At 42.8% G+C, this 25,136-nt stretch overlaps 1 protein-coding gene and 1 pseudogene across 3 annotated transcripts in view; one reads left to right on the top strand and one right to left on the bottom strand.

The window, feature by feature from the left end:
* Positions 1-25,136, bottom strand: part of HEG1 (heart development protein with EGF like domains 1) — an 81,859-nt gene that overhangs the window by 5,899 nt on the left and 50,824 nt on the right. For all 3 annotated transcript variants that reach the window (XM_036219946.1, XM_036219947.1, XM_016135186.2), the window contains exons 13-17: positions 21,363-21,497; positions 16,344-16,386; positions 16,176-16,213; positions 5,201-5,288; positions 1,359-1,533 (exon numbers count right to left, since the gene is read on the bottom strand). In XM_036219946.1, coding sequence (XP_036075839.1) covers positions 1,359-1,533; positions 5,201-5,288; positions 16,176-16,213; positions 16,344-16,386; positions 21,363-21,497 — 479 coding nt within the window. The remainder of the gene's footprint in view (positions 1-1,358; positions 1,534-5,200; positions 5,289-16,175; positions 16,214-16,343; positions 16,387-21,362; positions 21,498-25,136) is intronic.
* On the top strand, positions 1,578-1,696 carry LOC118602518 (annotated as a pseudogene).

Raw genomic sequence — 25,136 nt, 5'->3', positions numbered from 1 at the left:
ATTGAATAAATGCAAATCCTAGAAAAGCCCAACATATACCTACACCGCTGTGAGGGTCAGCGCTCTCACTCAGTTGACAGCTTCATGCCATGAGCTTAGGCTCTGCTTCTACAGAACACTCGGCCTATTTTAGAAATGAAGATGGGTTCATTTAAGTTCTTGACTACATCTATTTAAGGCAACTCTTTGGCTAATGCCATGGGAACACACAGTGTTTCCACAGGCCTATCTGTTGCTATGCTATCATGTCGTGCTGGGGTTGAGGAGACCCTGGCAAAGTGTGTGAGTGTGCAGTCACTCCTGGGTAAGATACCTGCTGAGTTATAGCTCCAGTTATTAGAGTAAAAAGGCTTTCCTGACAGAGAACAAAAAAAATCCCTTACGCAAAAATATCAATGGAAACATTTATACTAGAGCTAAGTTGTGTTCTCTACATCTTCTTGTTCTTTAGGTTCAAATTTTTCAGAGTTCATAAAAACAAGAGCGTTCTTAGCATGAAAAAACTTGCCCCTCCCATCCAAAGTCTGAACCCTCATGGTTAATCCCCATAGCAACCAGAGTGGTTGTGTCTTCTGTCATAGGACTGCCTAGCACTATTAAGTCCATACGGGGCAAGGTTTCATGTTTATTGCTATAGTTCAAACAGCCCCACATGGCGTTAGAAGACACCCGACATCTATTTATTTTTCAGCTCAGATATCCCATATGCGTTTGCTTTACGGCTGACATATTATAATGCGAAATGCACTGAGCAGTGGACAGGAGTATGACAAGGATTATACAATGTGGGGCAGAAGAAGCAAGAGCTCAAGGGAGGCTTCCATCTTTCCCAGTGGCACAGTCCCGGGCCAGACATAGCAAATTATTAAAGACCTACTGAGTATATAAGCTTCTAAGCCTCTGAGGAGGGGTGGTCGAGGATGACACTGGATTATTATTCTCTTTATACCTTTCTCCAAACCCTCAGTTTCAGCTATTCAACCACATGAGGTAAAGCATGGCAAATGAGAAAAAATGAAAGGGCCAAAGGCTAAGTATTACTAAATGCTTTCTCTAGCTTTCCGTTTCTCATCCTGTAACTTAAATGCAAATTCAGTAACAAGAGAGTTATCACTACAACCCCTTGAAAGTAACGTGCTCTGTGGAAACAGCCTCTATATCTCAGTGTCAAAATGAATAAATACCATGAAAATAGGTCATAAGTGAACTGAATATTAAACTATGTGAATAAGAAGTTTAGGTCATCATTCTCTTTAACCCTTAACTAGCTATAGTACTTTTACTACCATAAAACAGAATCTCTTTAATTCTCAGAGGAAACTGGAGCCTGAAGTCATCTTGGACATAGGACTACACACCGAGTAATACACATCCGTCATCTGGAGGAGGTTTTTGGTACTTCCGTTCTCATGCATTTCAATAGCTTCTCGGCCCCATTCTTGTGAGCGAGGGTTCTTGGGATACTCGGCATATGGGGACATTTGGAACTCTCCACTTTTGAAGATGAGTTTGCTTATGTCATTTTTATTCTTCCTGTGGAGTAAAAAATATTTGAAAATTTAAATGAATAAGTTCTAGTCTATAGCCATGCCATGCTGAACAAGCCTGATCCTGTCTGATCTCAGAAGCTAAGCAGGGTCGGGCCTGATTAGTACTTAGATGGGAGACCACTCAGGAAGACCAAGTGCTGTAGACGTAAAAAATAAATAAGGGATTGTACACTGACGAGCTCTTTGCAATCTGTGAGGTCAACCAAGGGTTGCCTCGTCTAAACATAAATAAATAAATAATATATAGATAATAAATAAATAATAAATGAAAAAATGAATAAGTTCTATAAAGGAATGATATCTGCAAAAACATCATTTAGATTTACAAGGAGAAATAAACCCAAAGCTACCCGTATATTTCTTTGCAACTGCCCACCGGGGAATATCATTGTTGTTTTTAGCATTTGTTCCAAAAAAGTAAAAATGCAATTAGATGCAAGAAAAGATGAAAAAAATCTTCCAACACAAGAGGTCCAGGTTCTCAGGGGCAGACCTCTCAAAGACCGCTGCAGTGGAGCTGACTTAGACTCTTCTAGGGGACAGAGATCACCACATCTTAGGAGCAGCCGTGGAACTCAGAGTCATAAATAGAAGGCCTTCAGGCCTTTAGTCCAGGGGTTCAAAAGCAGCTTGAGCATCATAATTTACTTGGGCATCCTAGATCTCTATGTTTGTTTCTTAATTTGCCCATTTAAAGTAAACCCTAGATTTACTAAAACAGGAGCTTTGGGGATGGGGCGACTCTGGCTTTGAGAAGAGATGCAATTTTTTTCCTGGGCCACATTTTGCTACTACAAAAGCTGGGACTAGACTTCACGCCTCCCAACTCCCTGACTAGTGTTCTTTTACCACATGAAGCTACCACACAAACCATACAAACAGGATGTTTTGTTTGCAAAAAAAAGCCTAACTGCTTATAACCTATATACATTCTCATTTATGTGGGCCAGGGAAACCCTGGGACAAGTTCCCTACGTGTTAGAGTTCACTGACTGGAAGTTGGAATACATGTTATTCACCCATTTAAGGGGCCTAGTATCAGATACTTGAAGTCACATTTGCCCTATCTAGGTAAGATAATCTCAAGTTTCTTCTGTCTACTTCATTTTCCTATAAGTAAACATTCTAAGAACAACATAAAATGACTAACTCAGGGTCATAAAACCAAACGTCCACCATATGGTTAAGGCATGATCCCTTCTACCAAGTTCAGAACAGGCGTGCCACTGCGTTGCCCCTGAGGGTGGGGCATCCAGTCTCAAACAATGACTTACTCGTACACAACTACCTTCCCTTCCCAGTGACCAATAGTCACAGGCTTTTTCCCCGAATGGCTACACTACCCAGTACAGTACACTTAACCAAAATGAGGCTTCTGTCCCCTCGAGCACTCTGGTCTTATCTCTCCAGCTCCTAGTTTCATACTCAGAATTTTATTTCCACTCACATATTTTATCTTTTATCATTTATTGGCAACTTTGTAAATGACAGGCGAAGGCTGTACCATGAAGCCTGCATGGGCAGTTAGGGCAACTTGCTCTATGCAGCCTTCCTGGAGATTAGAGAATATCTTAAAATGTCCTTCATGTCAATCAAAACAGATAACCTGCTATTTTGGTAGGTTTCCTCCATCTGTTATGTCAGAATAATTCCTGCCACTTATTCTCATCTAAATCAAAGGTCATAATATTCCCTTATCTGAATAGATCATTGCAGAGAAGGAGGACAAGCTCTGTCCTCTCCCTTCCTTTTCGAGTAGAAACCCAGTCTCACTGGCTTCCAGGAAACTCAGGGCCAGGCGTACTGCCAGGTGTCTGCCCATTCCATGTGCCTGCTACAACTTCTCTGCTGCTCAGATATTTCAGGGAACCCCTTTCATCTTTGTTTGTTTCTTAATTTGCCCATTTCAAGTGTACACTCAGTGGCTTTTAGTATAATATGAGTTGTGTAACCTTCATTGCAATAAATCATAGAAAAGTTTCATCACTCCCAAAAGAAATGCCATACTTCTTAGCCATTACTTTCCAATTCTCCCCACTGCCCATCCAGTCCTAGGCAGCCACTCATCTACTTTCTGTCTCTATTAAATTTGCCTATTTGGGACATTTCATATAAATAAAATCATATAATAGGTGGTCTTTTGTGACTGGCTTATTATACTTAGTATAATATTTTCAAGGTTCATGCACATTATAGCATGCATAATAATATTTCATTGTGTGGATATATATATATAACATTTTGTTTATTGATTCATCAGTTGATGGATATTGGGGATATTTTCATCTCTTGGCTATTATGAACATTCATGTACACATTTCTGTGTGGACATAAGTTTCCATTTCTCTTGATATATACCTAAGAGTGGAAGTGCTAGGTCAAAATGAAACTGTGTTTAACTCTGAGGAATTGCCAGATATTTTCAAAGTGGCTGTATCATTTTACATTTCCACAGCAGTGTGTTAGTGGTCTAATTTTCCCACATCCTCACACCAACACTTGTAATTTCCTGTGTTTTTTTCTTAATAGCCATCTTAATGGGTGTCAAATGGTATCTCATGGTGGTTTTGATTGCATTTCCCTGATGGCTAATAATGTTGAACATCCTTTCACGTGCCTACTGGCCATTTGTATATCTTCTTGGGAGAAATGTCTATTCAAGTTCTTTGCCCATTTTTAAATTGGGCTGCCTTTTTATTATTGAGTTGTAAGAATTCTTTATATATTCTAGATACCAGTCCCTTATTAGACATATGATTTGCAAATACTTCCTCCCATTCCGTGGGTTATAGTTTCACTTTCTTGATAGTGATCTTTGAAGCTGAAGATGGTTCAGAACAAATCTCCCCAGAATAGGCCATTTTGGCATAGGGAGTATTTTGAGTTGAAAACAGTAAGGCCCAAAAGACTCAGGAAGAGCTTTTTCACCTCCCCCTTAACAGCCTTAAAGTATTTAGATTCAGGGCTTGGTCCAGGTAGAGAGTTATTACCAGAGATAACTATAAAGAGTATAACTCGGTGTGGTAAGCTGTGGGAGAGCTCAGCTTGGCCCGAAGATCAAATTTCTCTCTGTGTGTCCCATCCTTACTAGTTACTACGTGGCATGGCAAACATTTGCTTGCCTAAATATTTGCTCTTCCCATCTTCCTGTGAATTGTCTTCCTCCCCTTTGAATTCCTAGACCCCTACCCACTTCCCCTTAGCTCATGATAGCATATAAGCCTCAATTGCCTGACTGCCTGTAGTTCTCATATTTTTATGTCCCACCTCCATATGTATGTAATTAAAATTGGTTTTTCTCCCATTAATCTGTCTGTTAATTTAATTATTAAACCAGCCAAAGAACCTAGATGGGTAGAGAAAAAAATTCCTTCCCTACATACAAAAGAAGTTTTTCATTTTGATGCAGTCCCATCTCTTTTTTGTTGCTTTTGGACATTTCTCTTTAGTAAAGAAAATCGTCCCATTTGCTGTCTTTGTCTTGCCTCTCATGGCACTACCTATCATGAATTTCCCTTTCCCCCTTTTTAATGGTTCAGTCATACATTATGATTAACACTGTAAACCACCCCTACACATTCCTTAAGAGCAATTGGCCCTCGCATAGCACAGGCAAAGAAACAGAATTGACTGTGGACTCCATCACTCACCGGCAACAGGTAACAATCAGCGCTGTGCCTAATATAAGCAGAAGCCCACCTCCTGCTGCTGCAATCACCACGGTGATCAACTGATAGGCTAAACATATTAAAAAAAAAAAAAGAGAGAGAGAGAGATTCTGTAAGAGGCAATGAATGAATAAATGAATACAAAAGAATGATTCTCTTTCCACCTTACAGCTACCAGTGAGCCTCAGCTGGTGGCCTCACTTTTCATTCCCTGGGCCCCCAGTGAGAGCTTTTCAGGGTTAGCTCTACATTTTCTCTGTCAGAGGGTGGCAGAATTTGCCATCCCAAAACATGCTTCTTAGGCATATTTATCATTTTTGCAAAACTGCAGATAGAAAAGATGCTCTGAAAACTGAGTATTAGTTACCTTTTTGTAAGGGAGACTTACATTAGAAAAGCAGCCTGTACTAGGAATAGAGGTATAACCGGAGATAACATTTTCACCTGAGACTTACTGACTACATGGAAGGGGAGCCATGGGTTACCAAACATTTCCTCTTGTCACCCTCCCATGAATTACCTTCTCCCCTCTGAAGCCCCAGACCTCTAGCTTGGGAGAGTATTAGCCTCAATCATCTGGCCACCTTTAAAATATCATTTTGTGGGATTCCCATGTGTACACATGTAATTTTTTTTCTCCTGTTAATATATCTTACTATAGTGGTGTGTATGTGTGTGTGTGGGGGAGGGAAGGGGGGCGGGTCAGCCAAGAATGTAGAAGGGTAGAGGGAAAATTATTTTTCCTCCCCAATACTGTTTCCTCTTTCTCAGCCACTCCTAGAATGGAGGCTCCCAATTATGCTTGCAGACCCGCCCTGATGACATTTTCACCAAACTACCATAAAAGGAGAAAAACAAAGAAGATGTATGAATTTTTCAAAAACTAAACCTATTAGGTTTTAATCACTCTCCTATCTTCTAAGATTTTGTCCTTCCTACATTTTCCTAACTTAATATGTGCATTTTATTATGTAAATTATGCCTCCAGTAAAGTTGGTTTTAAAAAACTAATGGAGAAAACAGAATTTTTGCTTGGCTACTTCCCACCCTTTGGTTTTGTTAGATTTCTGAATTTATGGTGATAGTAAATATAAAAATTCTTGATTTGGTTTTCAGTTCTTACCTGATAAAATAAAAAGGGGACACTAGGTTAGACTCCCCAATTTCATAAGAAATATTACTGGTCAGTTAAGACCAGAGTCTGGGAATCACTGCATAAATCGTGCTAGGCACCAAGTAGTCTCCTAAACACATACAAACTGAATTTAATTACCAAAAATTAGCAGTCATATAAGCAGGTGCATATCACATAAAATAAACAATATTAAAATTTTAATTGATTAGTTTTATACCTGTGTATTCTAGGAAAAATCATATTTTCAATAAAGTATATTAAATATTAAAATTGATTTTTTTAAGTTGTGGAAATATAATAAAATCATCTTCTTAGGTTATAAGGTCCAAGATTTTCTATAATAACTTAAGATGGAACCGTGGTATTCAGGTAAAGTCAAAGGATAATGCACAGAGCCAGCAGTGAGCAGACTATGAGATAAAAGCAAATACACGCTATGCAACCATTCACCTATCCTTTATTTGAATAAACAGCACAGAAATCTGATTATCTTGAAAAACATGATTATTAAGATATATAGGAAACAAAGCCAAACCACGGAATAAGGTAATTTTCTTTCTCACATCCCAATACATGTATTCAAGCTTCATTTTTAACAAAAATGAGGACAAAAGACAAATCTTGAATTTGTCAACTTTTCTCATCTCCATCAACACCACCCACCCTAAGCTACTGTCAGCTCTTGACCAGACAACCGCAGTTCCTCCCAACTTATCCTCCTGTACCCAGTCGCGCTCGCTCATCTCAAAACCCAGATCCGTTCATGCCATTTCCTTGCTTTAAACCAACCAACCAACAAACCGACCGACCAACCAACCAACCTATGGTGGCGTCCTTTGTTCCTAAACACCAAAGTGTAGCTCCTGATTATCCTTCCACACCAAGTTCAAGTTATCTCACTTCCAGCAAAACAAGCGAGCACTTGTTTTAGAAGTGACCCTTGCAAGCGGCTGCAGGTGTGGCAGGTTCCTGTTGAAAACAAGCAGTTTTGTCTTAAAAGAGACCCAGATAGCATAGACCAGTGCTTCTCAAAACATCTGTGGTCAAAGACCTGCTTTTCTTTGCCTGCGGCTATTCTTTTTAAACAAAGAAAATAAAGTCTCATTTGCTCTTCTCATCTTTCCCCACAGGCACCAAGTATCATGAGTTTCCTTTTCTCCTTTTTTTAAGGAGTCAATTGCGAAGTGCTTTTGTAAAATACCATAAAACTATTTTTTTTTTAAAGATCCTATACTTGGATGTCATAGCCATCATGTCAAATTAATACAAATGTTTCCAAGTGTTTACTTCCAATTTTTGCATTGTTTTATCACATCCATTAACAGTTCACAGACCACATTTGGAGGAGTACTGGTATAGCCTAGTGCTTCTCAAACTTTCCTATGCATCTGAATCACCCAGAGGGCTTATATAAACAGATAACTGGCCCTACCCCAAGAGATTTGATTCAGTAGGTCTGGGCTAGGGCCAAAAAGAGAAGTTATATCTCTAGCAAGCTTCATGGGGATCGTGATGCTGTCAGCCAGCAGACTGCACTTTGGGTAACACTGGATTAGATTACGCAGAAGAGGTGAGACACTGGACTGAAAGCCAGGAGACCTCTGCACCCATTAGCACTGAAAAAGAGCCCGGAAGAGAATTCACCCAAATGCTCACAGAAGTCAGTGCTGCCTCAGGTAATTATGGCTACCTTTCTAACGTTCTTCTTTGTGCTTTTCCTGTATTTCCTGTATTTCCCGAATTTTATTCAAATGTACACACACCCACCCACTCACCCACACACACACAGAGGCACACAAGCTCCTCAAAATCTAAAAATTTGTGGATGTAAACGTATACATGTCTATTTTATACAAATACATAATTTTTTAAAGAGTATGTTTAATATTCTTTAGCAGCCATATCACTGGAAATTTATAATAAGCTTATGGACAATATAATCCACAGATCTTTTTTTCTCATACCTGCTGTCAAGTCAGTTCACGAACTACAACTGATCTTTGGAAGTTACACACTGACTTTAGATTTATTATGAGGCCACATGATGATGGAGATGTGCATGGGATTCAATGCAACACCAGCTGCACTGTTTATCCGTTCCGCAGGTGCTCTGAAAGTTTATTTATTAAAGTGAGAGAGAAGGTCATGAGGGTCATCTTACGTTCGTCTGTCTTATCTTTTCCACTTTGAGGAGACTCTCCAGAATGACGAACTTGGAATTCTTAGTCTTACTTGCTCTTTGACATTTGTTGACATTTCACAGTCTTCTCCAGCAATGCCCCTACCTTTTCTTTATTCTTGTGGTTTGATCATAGGTTGATATTGCTGTCATCACTGTTGGCATTTTTTAATAAGCCAACCCATTCTGGGCTTTAGCTTTTCCAATGAACTATTTTGTCCTTGTTTATATGCTTACTTGGAAGAATCTACCAGATTGTCTGCTTAGACAACACTCTTTGGGGACCTGTTCACTCCCCAGCACAGGTGACAGTGGGGGCAGTTGTGTTTATACACAGGACATTCCCTGGCCACAGCAAATTGGTCTGGGAACAAACACAGGATCCAAACTGGATCAATTAGTTCCTTCCCAGGAATCTCAGTTTGGGAAAGACCGCTAGAACCTTCTCTTTAAAAATGGCTGAACCAGTAATATGCACTCGAAGCTGTTTGGCACGCCTACGCCCATCGTGTTGTCTGGGAGGACAGATGACCTACGCACAGACACACACAGCAAAGAGCAGAGAGACAGATGAAGACGGAGTCGTGGAAACTTGTACTCTGAGAAGAAGGCCCCAACCTCCAGCTGCTGCGGTTCCCTATAACCCTGATTGTCGCCACTCCTGAGGCTGGAATTCCACGACATATCCCAAGATCCTTCCAATAAACTGTCTTTGTTGCTTAGCTAGCTAGGCTCAAGAAGAACCTTAGCCAATTGTGATACTCCAATTTATAATAAGAAATATATATTTGGTCTTTGTCCCAATTCCAAGGCCAGAGCTCTTAAAACCCTTAGAATTTCCCAAAGTGATGAGAGCGATAAAGGTCTCCTGTCATGTTAAAGAGGTGACTTTTGGAAAGCACCTACTGGAGGGGGCTGGTTGCCAAGGGAACCAACTTTGTGATTAGGGGATTGGAACTTTCAGTCCCACATCCTGACCTCTGGGAATGGAAGAGGAGCTGAAGGTTGAATCAATTGCCAATGACCAATGATTTAATCAATCGTGCCTATGTAATGAAGCCTCCATAAAAACCCAAAAGGGCAGGGTTCGGAGAGCTTCCAGGTCGGTCGACACATGGAGATGAAGGGAGAGTGTAAGTTCTACGTCCCTTCCCATACACCATGCATGCCTTGCGTAGCTCTTCTATATGGCTGTTCCTGAGTTACATCTTTTTATAATAAACTGGTAATCTAGTAAGTAAAATGTTTCTCTGAGATCTGTGAGCTAATCTAGCAACTAAATTGAATCCAAGGAAGAGTTTCTGGGAACTCCTGATCTATAGCCATTTGGTCAGAAGCACAGGTGACAACTTTGACTTACAATTGACAAATGAAGAGAGTGTGTGTGTGTGTGTGTGTGTGTGTGTGTGTGTGTGTGTGTGTGTGTTGGGGGTGGGCAGGGGTTCATTCTTGTGTACTGAGCCCTTAACCTGTGAAACCTAACCCTATCTCCAGGTAGATAGGTTCAGAATTGAGTTAACTGCTTCGCAGTGTGGAAAGAACACACACTTCAAAATTGGTGTCAGAATCGTACCTATCAATTTGTCTTCCTTTAAAACTCAAACTCATTACAGACTTTTCCAGGAGGCCGTATTAGTTTTACTTAAAATGTATTCACTTCTCCCATTTTTCCCTTCACTGAGCTCATTACTCATGTATGGTTAGAATTTTGCCTTTTAAATCCTTCCATTCCTCTTGAATCATCTTTCCTTTAGAATCTCTGTTTACAGCATTTTTTTCTTTCTCTGTACCTCTGGAAAGGTGCTTTTCTCACATGAAGAGGCTGTATGCGACCATGCCCAAGCGCAGAAAACGAAGTGGTATTCCCCTCTCCCCAAGACACTTCCTCCTCATTCTGACCTAAAGTGAGGCCAGTCAAGACTGAGTGAAGTGTTTGCATTTAGCTGAATGAGACTTCCCCATTGACTTCTGGATAATTAATTATTTCTTTTTCCTCCTCAGCAGCTTAGTGCTGTCTTCCTGGATGTTTGCTATGGGTGACTCATCCAATACACAGTGTTTCCGCTGGTATGACTCTTTTTAAGCCCAACGTAACAATAAGGTGAACACAGTTAAAAGATACTTTATACACTTGCCACTGAACTGTGGGCTGGGGTAGGAAGAAAACGCAGGAAGGTCTTTAAGTTGAAGGTTCTGGCTTCACTAGAAGAGGAGCATACGTGGGGGAAAACAGGCTCTAACTCCTCACTGGCCATGCTGGGATGCTGTTGGGGAAGGATTCTCTGCTGAAGAGATATAGAAACTGTGCATGGAAAGGATGCACTACAAAAGGGTTGTGAATATGAAACAGAGATGGATGAAAGTATCTGTGGCCAGACAAAGGTAATCTAGGAAAATTATGTGAGTTCTATAATCACAAAATGACAATAACACATAAAATTTAAAAAGTGGCTTACAGGATGGGAATATAAAAAAAGACTTTAAAAGGATAATAAGAGGAGAATGGTTAAGTAAATTATGGTAATCCACAGAGCAGAATTCCAGAGTATAAAAAGTGACATTATAAATTATATAAATGAAAATACTGTATAGTTTACTAGGTTAAAGGCAGGTTACAAAACAGTATATTCTGTGAGATCCAATTTCTATTAAGAGGATATACATATACATACCATTGGAAAGAAATATAATACCAGAGCTTCTCAAACTTGAAAGTGCATACAAATCTGCATATTAACCAATCTAGCGGTCTTGTGAAAATTTAGAATCTGAGTCAGCAGGTTTGGAATGGAAAGACCTGAAATTATGCATTTTCAACAAGCTCCTAGAAGCTGCTGATACTGCTGCTCCTATAGATCAGGGGTCCCCAACTCCCAGGGCCATGGACCAGTACCAGTCTGTGTCCTGTTAGGAATGGGGCCGCACAGCAGGAGGTGAGCAGCAGGTCAACAAGCAAAGTTTAGTCTGTTTTTACAGCTGCTCCCCAGCGCTAGCATCACCACCTCAGCTCCACCTCAGATCATCAAGTATTAGATTCTCGTAGGAGCACAGGTCCCTGGTGCCAAAAAGGTTGGGGACTGCTGCTCTAGACAACACTTAGTAGCAAGGATATAGACCAGAATATAACAGTGATGTTAATGGGTGAGGAAACTGCTAGTTTTAGTTTTCTTCTTCCCTTAATCTATATTTATTTTCTAATTAACTTGGGTTAAAAAATAAAAATCAATGTGCATGTGCTCTGTTATTTAAAAAAAAAAATTTATTTTACAAAGAGAAAAAAGGTGAAGAAAATCAAGATGTCATGGGAGATATAACAAAACTGTGAGCAGAAGCCAATCTAAAATTTGGGAGAAGAAGGGACTATACACACCTAAGAAAAGGGACAGGGGGCGAGGGGACGAGAGGGGCATTTCTGATAAGCTTGCAGGAGAATTCTGGGGCCGCTGGACAAGCGGTATAAGACAGAATTGTTGAAATCTGGGGTATAAACAGAGACTTTTTTTTTTTTTTTTTACATAGAAAATTAAAAGAAGAGCAGTGATAAAACAGGTGCAACCTGAGCTGTCCCGGTGTAGGTGGCCCTGCCAGGTGGACACGTGAGTCCAGCTGGGCCCATACCTCAGGTTTGAAGGGTATTCTCTGTGAGGAACAAGGAATGCAACCTGGACACAAGCAGAAAGCGAATAGAGACTTTTAGAAAGACGGGGCATAGCTGATGCCTAACCCAGACTATAGTGGAGGTGGATGATTCCCAGGAATGCATTAGTGAGGGAATCTCAAGTCTGCAGAGAGAAGAAACACTTGTCGTCTACAAAAAACAAACAAACAACAAACAAAAACCAGCCTAAGCTACTGTCCCATGAAGGAACTCACTGTCTTTGGTGGTGACAGTGGTGAGTGATTGGAACCCTGCTTTTTGGCACAAAACATTGAGTGACAAGCTAGAGATGTCACAAGAGGCCATTGCCACAGATGGAGATGAAATTCAGGTGTTCCGGATTCCTTAACCAACACCCAGGGCTGGTCTGAACCTCAGGGAAAGAGGCAGGTGGCAGGTACGATTTGTTATCAGTCACTATTTATTGCTTGGCAACACTAAAACTAATATAAATATCAAAATCATAAAGTGATATTCACACATGCTCACAGAGTTAACAAAAGTCACCAACAAAAGATGGCCAGGAGCAAGCCGGAAATGTGCCCTCTGCTGGACAGAACAATGGTGACTTGGATAGAAAGGGAGGGAAAAAAATTCTCAGGATCTGAGAGAAATCCTGGCTACTTACGAGACTCCACACATAATGGGGAGACACAGGAATTTACAGAACAGTCAGTGCATGAAAGGGTATATCATTTCTAGACATATACAGTATTAATGAGTTCTAATGAGCTCACTTAGAACAATGCCCTGCAGCTCACTCCCCTTTCCTCTAGCCCTTTATAGGCCTTTTCCCTGTGTCCATTTTCCCTCTGTGAATCATTCTTCTATTCACTGAGAATAGAAAGCATTTTCTGGTAAACCCTGCTTAGAAAGCTGTTTGACCACAGCAGGTTGGAAGTATTGGCTCATTCTACTAAAGGCCTGTCAGGCCTGAGAGGCCCCAGGAGGACTTGGCAGTGGCATCTCTCCCCTCCTGTTCCCCGGCGTACCCCAAGAGCTGCCACAGCTCCACACTCCTCACCTGTCTTGCTCTCTCTCTCCTTCTTCACCATCTGATGGGATTGTATTCTAACAAGTTCCTTGAACATATGATAAAACTCTATTGTAATCTCCCTCACTTAAGTTATTCTTTATTAATATTATCTAAGCCTCTTTTATAAATACTGCTAACATCTCAGGATAAGGTTTGCAAGCTCATGGTGCCATCACACTGTGATCTCTAAAACTATCTCTTCTAAAAGACTATACTATTTAGTTCTAGTATTCCAGCATTAAGGGCACGGGTCTCAAATATCTCCAATGTTTTGCCTGACCCTTCAGCCTCCTTTTTCCACATTTAAAAGTTCTAGACTTTCTTTGATCTCTTCTTATGTGCCAGCCACTCCATACTCTTGGTTCTGGTTTCAAGTGAGGAGTGAGATTCACACTAGAAAGTAAACAAAGGCCATTCTGTACCCCAGGCAGCCCCTTTAACAGCAGATATCTTCCTGAACCTAGGGTATAAAGTCCCCAAAACCAGGTGAGACTTTGGCTTGTCTAAATTGTGATTTTTAGAAAAGGACATAAGCTGCTATCCAAACTGTTTTACATAAGCCACATCTCCAAAACCTGAAGCCTGCCGTTTTGTGCACTGGCACAAGGAATTTTGACTACTTTTTAATTTTTAAAAAATCTAAAGTATAACTTCTTCACCTTATTAAACTGAGTATACTTGTAATACTGTGACATAGGATCTTCTCCCCCAAGCTCCTGCATATGAGCTTCTAAAACCCTTGGAATTTCAGAGAGATAGGGATGGGAGGAGCATCTTTTGTTATTCAAAACAAGCCCCTTTCAACCATACCCGAGTTTATGCTAACGAGGTGACACCTGCAGGATGAGGGCTGGTTGCCAGAAGAAAGAATCATGTGATTAGAGAGCCCTACCCCTACACCTCCAACTGTCAAAAGCTAATGATTTAATCAATCAATACTATGTAATGGGGCCTCTACGAATACCCTAAACAATGGAATTCAGAGAAATTCTGAGTTGGTGAATACATTAAGGTGCTGGGAGTGTGTTGTGCCAAGAGAGGGCATGGAAGTTCAGAACTCTCCCTGCCCCAGAACTTGCCCTATGCCTCTCTCCCAATTGGCGATTCCTGGGCTGCATCCTTTATATAGTAAGTAAAGTGCCTTCTGAGTTCTGTGAGCTATTCTAGCAAGTTACCAAATCTGAGGAGGGGGTCATGGAAGCCCCTGATTTATAGCTGATTAGTCAGAAGGTCCAGACTTGGGATTGGTGTCTGAGGTAGGAGCAGTCATGTGGGACCAGTCTTGTGGGACTGATCCCTTAACCTGTGAGGTCCGACACTAACTCTAGATAGTAAAACGCCTCACACATTTGACGTTACAAGTGTGGTGAGTAAAAATCAGTTCACGGTAACATGGCTAATGATTTTGTACATGATGACTCGGGTCCATCATAATGAATGTCTGTGCTTAAATGCTTTTATGACACCGTGGTGTCCTTAGGGACTACTAAAGAAGATAGAGTTGTTCATTCTACCATTTGGTGGTCTCAGGTTGCTACTTTAAAAAATAAACAAACATTAATTCAGTGGGCTCCTTTCTCTCTATTCCGCATGACTGTAAATACATCTGCTTCTAGAAGTGCTTCCCTAGTCTTTCTCTTAGACTATCTGTACCTCTTGCTAATTCACAGGCAGGGTGATTCTGATGCTCAAAGTCGGCAGTAATCCTGAGTGGATATGCAAATCCAATCCTCTAGACTCTGGCCTGACAGTGGCTCAATGCTGAGTACAAACTGAGAACTTCGTGTCAGTTTTGTACTTAGCACTGAATTTGTTTTATTTTGTTATTTTATCTATTTTTTAATTCATGTTCAAAGGAAGCCCAATAATGAAACTTAGTAATAGAAAGCTTTGTAAGCAAGGAAAATGCCACTGAAGAAATAAAATGTAAGGTATACCACTGGGGAATAGAAACTGGGGACTTTTACACGTGTTAAATAAAATCGTGGACACTTTTAGTTTAGTAAACTTAGAATATGGACTTTTGGCAGGTTCATCTATAAAATAAGGCACAAAGCTATCCTAAGTGAAGTATTGAGTGTTATTATTCCCATTACATCCTATATTTCAGAATATGTTTCATAATTTTGAGGGTGTTATCAATTTCTCAGGTCCCAGTGGAAGAAAATGTCAGTGAAAGTGATCTTAAACTAATCACATCCGCTTTCCTTGAAGAACTGTGTTAGGTGTGGAACACCATGCACACAGTTACCGCCGCCCTACTACATTCTGCACTTCTGGGAGCATCAGCATCAGCTTGGAGCAGATGCCTCTGCGTCTGTCGCTAGCCCTGAGCTCTGGCTGTCTGGCTGTGACTATACTGCAAGTGTCTAGTTCCCCATGTTCTCCTCTGTCCACTCTATGCTTCTCATTGCAGCCCAAGTTGATTTTCTTATTCAAACTGCCTTCCTGTTCTAAGACTTGCTAGTTTCACAGCAGATACTGATTAGAGTCTAAATTCTCAGGCTGGCCATCCAACACTCCAGCAGTTTGGTCCCCTAGTCGTCAACCTAGTCGTCTGCTCTCTGCCTTCCTCTCTTTTCAGACTCAGCCATACCTTACACATTGTCCCTGGGCTGCTCCAAGACCTATAAGTTGTTCCCTCTGACTTATCCCTCCATGCCTGCCAGTCAAAATCTATGAAAACCTCTAAGTCCCTCCCTCAGAGAAGTACTTGGGAGGTCATGACCCCTCCCCCTGACACACCTCAAATCGCACACTTATTATATGACATTAACGCTCCATAGTCAGGGCTATTTAGGAATGTGCATATCCCCCCTCTGGGACCTGGAGCCCTCTGGAAAGCACTCTTTGCTTTTCTCATACCTCACAGCAGAGGAGCCAAGAAGACAGTGGATTTGAACTGAGGAGGGTGGAGGGGAAAGGGGCTAGGGACTTCTGCATACTCACGGTTCCCACAGTTGAGACCGCCAAGGCCAAATGGGCAACTGCAAGTCAACAAAGAAAAAGAACGAGAATTGGTTTCAAATCTCAGAAGAAATAATTGAGGCAATTTAGGAATAATTTCTACATGAGGTTTATAAGAAACCCATTAAAATGAATGAACATGGAGCCTACCTCATACAGGTTTCATTTTCAAGCCTATAGCCATCTTCACATGCTGGAAAGAAAAAAAAAAGGAAAGTCCATGAAAGTGTCTATTTACCTCCCTTGTCCCAAACTGACAGTTGACTAAACATCAGCCACCCTAAAGTCCACAAGATTATTCTAGAACCCAAAGGCCACTAATAGCTTTAGAATTATCTATAACCTGGCTTAAATACTGCTGCCAGCTCAACTCCTAATTTTATCAAAAAAATTTCTTAACCTCTTTGTGTCCCCCAGTTTTAAAAAAAGGACATAAAAAGAGGATAATAATAATACCTACTTATAGTTTCTTGGAGGTGCTTAAGTAAAATAAGGCATGCAAATGGCTTAGCACAGAGCCTAGCATGTAGTAACCACCAAGTCAATGTTTATAACTGTAATTATTTCCCAATAAATGCAATTCTCTTTGGAAGTTCTCTGCAACCCCTCATGTAACATCATATACACAAAGACAAATGCTTCGCCTTCTTTATGTCCAACCTTTAACCTGCCGTTGGTCCCACTGGCCCCCTTCCATAAAGTAGTGGGTGATGTCCTCTGGGCCACAGTCCCAGTGGGTGCCTCAGTTTTCACAAGAGAAGCTCACCCTATAGTCTGTGCAAGGCATGCTGGGCATAGTTAAATGAGCCCTAATCAGCAGAACATAACTTTGAAGCCCGAGGAGGTGCAGCTCAGGGACTGCCGCCTCAGCACCTCATTGAAGGGCCATGGCCCAGCTACCCTCCTGAATCAGCAGTTCCTGAATTTATATGATCACCAAACACTTTCAACACTATAATCAGCTAATAGGCCAGCATGAGCTATAACACATGCTTGGATGAAAGCAGACAATAAAAAATGGCCTCACAGACAAATCCATTGCTGCAAGGAATGATAAAAATTTTATCCATGATTAATGTATGATATGCACTGCATAAAAGATCCTGGGTAGGAATAGGTATATAACATAGAGCAGTGATTCTTAGACACATAGCACATACACTAATGGTGGATGTGAACGTCATGCCGGGGGAAGGGGAAGAGGCATGCCCTACAGGCTGTGACAGAGATCTCCAACAGACTCCCCGTACCCTCCCTCATAGATTACTGCATCGTGATGCTAACTATGCAGATGTACTTCATAGTGTTTTCCTTCTGTTTTTTTAGTGTTAGATGTTAAATGTTTCTAGCATTTACTTTGTTGTCATAGACTATCAACATATCACTAGAGTTCTGTGGAATGACTTGGCAAACGCTGTTCTAAACAATCTATAATTCTCTCACAGCAGATCATGAGAGCTGTGAACCTGGAATGCACTGTTTTGGCTCCATGAATCACTTTTCCTGAGCTACACTCTCTTGTATTAAGAGCTATCTAGTATAAGCAGCAGCTCTGGGCAAGTCCCTCTGGTATTTACTGTGGGATGTCATGGACCACACTGCCGCAGTAACCTTGATGAGGACACCCCAGAGATACTTCTTTTGGGCCCCAAGGTCTAGACAGATGGGGATGCTTTACTTTATTTTCTGGTCCCCACCTGTGTTCAGAGTCATGTTTCTCCCTTTACTTCAGTGCCCAGGAAGCTTGGAACTTGAATGAGTGGCCTAAATTTAGCAAACGTGCAGGACCTTATAGTATATCTTTCTGCATATTCGCTTTCCTTCTAGCCTCAACAAAGCAGTCATTTTATTTCTCCTTCTACCTGATTTACCTTTTAAATCTCATTTTGTTACATGAATTTTCATTAGGTGCTTCAATTTTTTTTTTTTTTTTTTTTTTTTTTTTTTTTTTTTTTGCAACAAGGTAGAGCACTATCCTATCCCATTTAGGGAAGAAGGAATGAAGTACCTCTCCCGCTCCCTCCCCCCCCCCCCTCCAAATCTGTGATACATTTGAGTTCTCTGCTGGCCTTTTCTCAGGCGGGACCTTCTCTAAGGAATAAGCTGAGCACTCCCACCTCCCAGTGGTAGAAAGCACCATGCCACGGCGGGTGATGGGAGCGTGGGCAGCAGCACCTGGATGACCCATGGATATGTCTGCAGGGCAGCCACAAAGGGACTGCTGGCATCCCTAGTGACTCATCCCACCCAGCTCAGCACTGATGTCACACCAGTCTGTTCTATTCTGAACACTTCTTCCTGGAAATGTTTTTACATCAGATCTACCCACCCAACCTTCATCTGTTGGGTGGGAGCTTTCCATCCTGTGGCTGTCATCCAGCCAGGCGTAAGGTCCATCTGTTGTCCTGACCGAGAGCTGATGGGTTGGGCTGTTTTCACTTAGCTTCGGAAGTGGCCTGACTCCCTCATGTAATGATATGTCTTTATTCCAAATGGGCTCTTTCAGTCAATCACTCCAAGAATGATGTTGCTGTGGGCCTGGCGCTGCCATAAGACACCCCGGTGCACCTTAGAATCCAGCTCCTCATCCCCACATCCTAGAGGGACTCTGACTCAGGGAGCACTGAAGAGGAAATGAACGTGGCATCAGCTGGCATATACGCCCGAACCAGGCTCCCTCTGTTGATATGAAACACAAGAAAATTCAAGCTTTCTGGCCTTAAAAAAAAGGGGTAGAATCTTAAAAACTCTTTTTGTTCCCTTGTAGGGAACTAAATCAAGATCTGCTAATCTTGTCCTATCATATTTGCTCTCGTATCATCCGTTTGTTCACTCAACAGGCATCCTTGAGACTCACAATGTGCTACGTAAGGATATCCTAGACACAGATACTGCTCTCAAGGTACTTGCCGTCTAGTGAGAAAAACCTGCAAACAGGTAGTTGCAATTCATCATGATGCCTGCATGATGGAAGGAAGCTAAGACACCCGTGGGAAGGACACCTGCTTTAATTTTATATGACATTTTGAAGGTCTGATAAAGACATTTTATGTATAACACTAAGAAGTGTGTGTATGTGTGTGTATATGCATGTGTGTGTGTGACAGGGAACAATATAGACTTGCTAATGTACACCTATGACTTGCAGAGACTTAGAAAACATATCCACACACCTCTATCTTCCATTTATACGGCAGACTGACCCCTGATTTTGAGGTGTCCAAAAGAGGGCTCATTTTAAATCCCCTGTGCTCTAGTACCAGTGGCCAGAAGATGTCACTGTCAACCCATCAGAACCCAGTCAACAGGGCTGTGGCCCAAGGAGCTCCCAAAGGCACTCATCAAAGGCCTGAAGCCACAGATGAAAATTTAACCAAAAAAAGATACTGCAGAAGTGAGGTTTCAAAGGGCCTCAGCGACAAGCCCAAAAGCTAACCAATATTTCTTTATGCCTCTTATTGGGTCATTATTTGATAAACGTAGGGTTGCGAGTGCCCGTGTCACTGCATTTTGGAAAATCTTTGGCAGCTCTGCTACTGCTACTGCTAGTCTGTAAGAGACACAAAGAAATTGCTGTCTCGGAAATAGAGGGGAAGTGGCACGGGTGAGCCAGAAGCAAAGGTGGCGGGGCCATTCTCGAAGGCATCAGAAACCAGAGGACTGGCGTACTGCGGCCAGCATTCCCACGTGCCTGCACTTATGCCCACCTTGCCTCTCCCTCCCACCAGCCTCACAGTGTCCCAGTGCATGGAGTTTAGCAGAAGTCACCTTCCCATATGAAGTGGGGCTCACAGGCCCAGTTTCTAAGAAGAGCAAGGAACACTTTGCATTCAACTAGATAAGATAGAATTAGAAAGCGTCGTCTCTTTGTATGAAAGCAACAGGCCAACAGGGCGCTGAGAAATGCTGTGGAGTTTCACATCAGGACTGCTCCCCATCAGGGAGAGCGGGCCCTCCTCTTCAACACCCACCACAGGGCTGGCCTGCAGAGTCGAGGGTGTGTACCTTCAAAGCCCTTTGTATATAAGCCTAAGTCACAGGATCTGAAGCTCGGGATGAGAGCACTGCCCTGAAATGTATTTTTATCCTCTCCTGATGGAATGAGTCCTCTAATGGGAAGCCCTGACAGATATAAGTGGCATGTCACCTTTTCCCAGTATGCGATTTTTTACTCAGATTCCAGTACGTCTGTCACCAGCAGGTGTTGCCTGAGCAGGAAAAGTGTGCCAAACACATTCTAATATGATGCAATGCTTAAAGCTGCATTATGGCCTTTACATTGCTACGTTTTTCTGGTGATCACGCATTGCAGCAGTTTTTTATAAGTCAGGAGACACAGTGTTCTGCATTCGAATTAATTTTATTTTAAAGCACTACGCTCATCGATCAGCTTCTAATCTGAAACTGAATGGATTTAATTGTCACCTAAAAGGTTAGCAGAATTAGGTTTCTGCCCTCGAACATTTCATGAAACCTTTAAAATTAGAACTCATTAAATCAACAGCAACCCAAGTAAAATATAAGAGCAAATGCTGATGGACTGCAAAGTACTACCACATACGATGCCATCTTTAATTCTTAGAGCATCCAATGAAGTATCACTATACTCATGTCATAGAAGAGTAAACTGAGGTTCATCGGCAAAGTGAAGTGACTTGCCCAAGATGACACGTGACTGGTGAGGCAGATTCGGGCTCTGACCCAGGTCCCCTGAGCCTCATCAGAACTGTCTACTGGGCCACAGCTGCTGCTAAAAGGTAGAGCCTGACTCCATGCTTGTGTTACCATTTTAAAAGGTTGGGAGACAACGGAATAAAGCTTTGGGAATTAAAACAATAATTTTTCTAACTTCCTTAAAGTGGAAAAAAAAAAAAAAGAAGAAGAAGAAGAAGAAAAAGAAGAAGAAGAAGAAAAGGCATTGCCACCACAGGCATTCCATTCTCTTTGTTTCTCTTTGAATCTAGTGGTTGGGCCAGTGTGCGCAGGTCAGAGATAATGCTATTATCCCAAGCAGATAATGTATTCAATCCTTCTGTGAGCACAATAACAAGAACTGGTTGCCCCCAGTTTAGAATGGTCATACCTAGAACAGAAAAAGCCCTGGGCAGAGAAAAGCATCAGCCCCGTCCCAGGACAACCCACATACCGCCCCCCCCAAACCTGCAGTACCTCGGCAGGAGTGATCCATCTTGTTGAACTGAAAGTAGCCTGACTTGCACTGGCACAGAGCGACACCGTCCAGATCAGTGCAGATGGAGGTCTCTTTGTCACATTCTGGAGTCTTCCGCTTACATAAGCTGCCCGCTGGAATGGAAAAACAAGACAGTGAAGCAAAACAAAACCTCCTCCACTTCAAACCTTAAGATGCATGATCTTTCTATTTCAAGAGGCTCTGGGAACAGCTTTTCAAAAAGCCTGCATGGTGCACGCTCCTTTCAAAGGTCCATTCTGCCTTCTGTCACTCCCCCCCAAACCCCCCCGCCCCCCCACCGCCCCACAGTGTCAGGCCTGTTTACTAAGAGTTCACACGGCATGCCGCGGGACAAAGAAACCACACCAGACGGTACAGGGTGCTATCCCTAACTTCAGTATCCACTGCAAATATGGCCCTCGAAGGTATGGTGTCTTCTGTAGCTTCTCCTGTAACGACTGCAGGGGGAAGAGCAACACAAGCCTGGAAACCTTGACCATGCTCTGCTGAGAAAGCCGAGGGACTCAGACCTGCCTCGAGCTGAAGTGCGCCTCCGCTCTGTGTCTGTGTGCCCTTCAGGGACACAGCATGCTCATGTGGAGGGTAGCCTGTGACCTTACCTAACACAGATGATTCAGAGGAGAGAGGCAGAAGATACTCTGCTCCCTGGAGGCTGTAGTTTAATCATTACCTGTCTTCCTCCCCATTACACTGATGGGGTCTTAGGGCTTATTCCTCTCTGGGTCTTCAGCACCTTGCACAGAGACCGGTCTGCACACAGTGCTCAATACATGCACGCTGAAGGTGCCTTCAAACCACCCGTCACCGGGGCTCCTCCAAGAGAGACAGGCTTACTAGCTCCTTCACTTTAGGATCCTATTTCTTACCTGGCCTTGTCCAGCCCTGGGCAGGTAGGCCGTGCTCATTTCATAGATGACAATGAACCATTTCATTATCATCAAAAAGCATTCATGTTGGGCAGGTGGCCCTCTCTGAAATTGTACATAGCAGACCCTCTCTGAAATGTATATGGCAGACCCTGTCTGAGGTTGTATACAGTGGACATAGTGAGGGTACATTCTTCCACCTAACATAAGCTGGACCTCCCCCCGCCCCCCCAAAAAACACACATGTAATTAGAGTACACAGGCAATAGAACAAAACTATGAAGCCAAATGGAGAGTGCATAGTGACTTATTTAGACCCATGTACAGGGCAAGACAAGCCTGATATGTGCTATTGTTCGCAGACAAGATCAAGTGCAGACTGGGGAGAGGGCCAAGGAAGGGTGATGTATATATTGTGCAGTGAGGCATGGCCTCCCCTCTCCCACTTTAAGGAAGACATCAGCCTATTCAGAAGCCAAGCACCAGCTGTTAACACAGCAAAACTGTCCCTGCCCAGGCAGGTTCTGGTGACACAAGCCGACACCCACACAGGGGCCCCAGTATCCGCCTCCTTTTCTGAGAGTCCTGAGAGCTTGGGACCTGGTGGATGGCCTGGTCACAGGGAGGTAAGTTTAGGACACAACGTTAGTTCTCAACGCCGAATTTCCTGCCTTTATCAGTGGGAGCTGACATGCTAAATCAGAACCCTGTTTGTGTGTGTGATAGAATTTCCTTTGTTTATTGTGAAAAGTCTGTATTTGAGGGAGAAAAATGAAAAATGGAAACTATCACCAGGCAAACACTGTGAAGCTGGCACCGGAGTGAAGCTAAGGCTCCACAATCCCTCACCTCAAGTTTCAGAAGGCTCTGCCAGTCCTCCAGCCTTACTCGGAAGAGCCACCTCCAGGGCAGAAGCCTACCCGGGCTGGCACTAGTCCTCTCCAGCTGCCAGCCTGAGCTGCCCGGCCTGATGAGCTGTTTTCTGAAAGTCAATGGCACGTTTTCCTTGCATCCTGCCCATTAATCCAGCTTGCTGGCAACTGCCACTCACCCTTCCCCGCACAGAGGCGCATTCGTGGGAAATCAGGAAAAGCTGGTCCTGCCTCTGCAACGGAGGAGCTGCTGTCCTCAAAATTCTTGAAGAATATTTTATCATAAAGGCATCAAACGGAACCACGTGAAATCCCATTTTCATTCTAAGCCTGGCGATGTGATTCTCCTACACCCACAATTCCCATGGTCCTTCCTGGGCATAACATCCGCCAGCCAGACAATGAGAACTTAAGTAAATCTAAGGCTGAGACGCTGCCTGGGGGATTTCCAAGGACTCTAAACCTCTGGAGGCGGGAGAGCTGCAGTTCTTTGAAAGGCAAGGAAGTGGATACTTTGTGAACTGAAGGGTGAAAACTGGCCTTCGCTGTGGCCGTGTCCTGGCGCTGCCCATATCTTGGAAGCGTCCAGATGCCAGAGCCTGACAGCTTCTGCCTGTCATGCCCACCTCTCTAGCACTCAGAAGGGTGAGGGGGAGGCCAAGCTGGATGTGTTGGCAAAACCTGCGGAAGACCTGGGAGGAAAAGCAGAGAATTGAGCCTGTTTCCAGCCAAAATGCCTCGCTGTCTTTGTTTTCACGGGCTCTGAAAGGAGAGGGGGAATTATGGGGACCGGCACGTGAGGGCATACGGGAGTATATATAGGAAATCTCTGTACCTTCTTCTCAATTTTGCTGCGAACCTAACATTTCTATAAACAAACAAACAAATAAATAAAGTAAGTCTTAAAAAAAAAAAAAAAGAATGGGACCTCAGCAAGGAAGCAAGGACTGCTTTCCTGTGAGCCCCATAGAAGCAGTGAGAAGAGCGGGAGTCAGAGAGTGGGCAGGGCTGCTCTGAACAGAATCTCACAAATGTAAATATCTGGTCACTTGATTTGTGAGGCATGAAATGCATTTACTAAAGACAAAAAAAGTAACCTTGTACAATCTGACCACGTAGGACGTACTCCATAAATGTTTAGTGAATTGAAAGGTTGGTCTCCTTCCTACTCGCAAAGGAGGAACAATTGGGACACTTCAATCACTGGCAAGAGAAACAAGGTAAAACCAAATTGCTCTTGCCTTGCAGTTTGGAGCCCATTATAATGAGGCATGAACTTTTTAGCTAATTCCCCAATGATGCTGAATGATAGCAACTTTAATTCCAGAAAGTTTAGCTCTTCCCCGCCCCACCCCCCTCGAATGAATAACTAGCCCTGAAATGGGCCAAAGATGTGGTATTTATCCCAGAGTGAAAGGCTAACTTCTGGCTCACAGGCACTCTAGTGCACAACCCATGAGGCGCCCTCGGGACCAGCACTCACAAAGTCCTACCCGCCCTGGAAAAGTCCTGGATCTACCAGAAGGTAGAGCACCAAACCTGCTACCTACAACTTGGGTTCAGTGCCTGGGCACCAGATGAGAGGTGCACAGATTCTGCATCCCAACTGTGTTGTAGCATGAGCTAAGTAGAGCTCACTTGGATCGTTGACGGGACAGAACCAGAGACAAGCCTTCTTGGTGAGGAAGCCCTCGAGCCCAGCAGAGTTTTCCCAGCCCAGAGGCAAAACCTCCCCTCTATCCAAATTTGCCTTCAGAACTTGTCTCTCATCCCTTTCTTCATCTGCTTCGGACTAGAGGCACTGTAGAAGCTTTAGACAAAAAATAAATGAAGCAAGAACAAGAATGGGGAAATTATCACGAACGGCATCTTGTTTTGGTCTTGTTTTTGTGCGTTAATGACTTGCAAACAAACAAATAAAAAGGACAGGTAATATTGCACATGCTTTTTTTACTTAATGGTATATCATGATGAAAGTTTGACAGGCTTGTAC

Source organism: Rousettus aegyptiacus, unplaced genomic scaffold, assembly GCF_014176215.1.
Source record: "Rousettus aegyptiacus isolate mRouAeg1 unplaced genomic scaffold, mRouAeg1.p scaffold_m13_p_4, whole genome shotgun sequence".
NCBI lineage: Eukaryota > Metazoa > Chordata > Mammalia > Chiroptera > Pteropodidae > Rousettus > Rousettus aegyptiacus.
The sequence above is the reverse complement of the archived record's forward strand: the minus strand, read 5'-3'. Positions and strand labels throughout refer to the sequence as shown.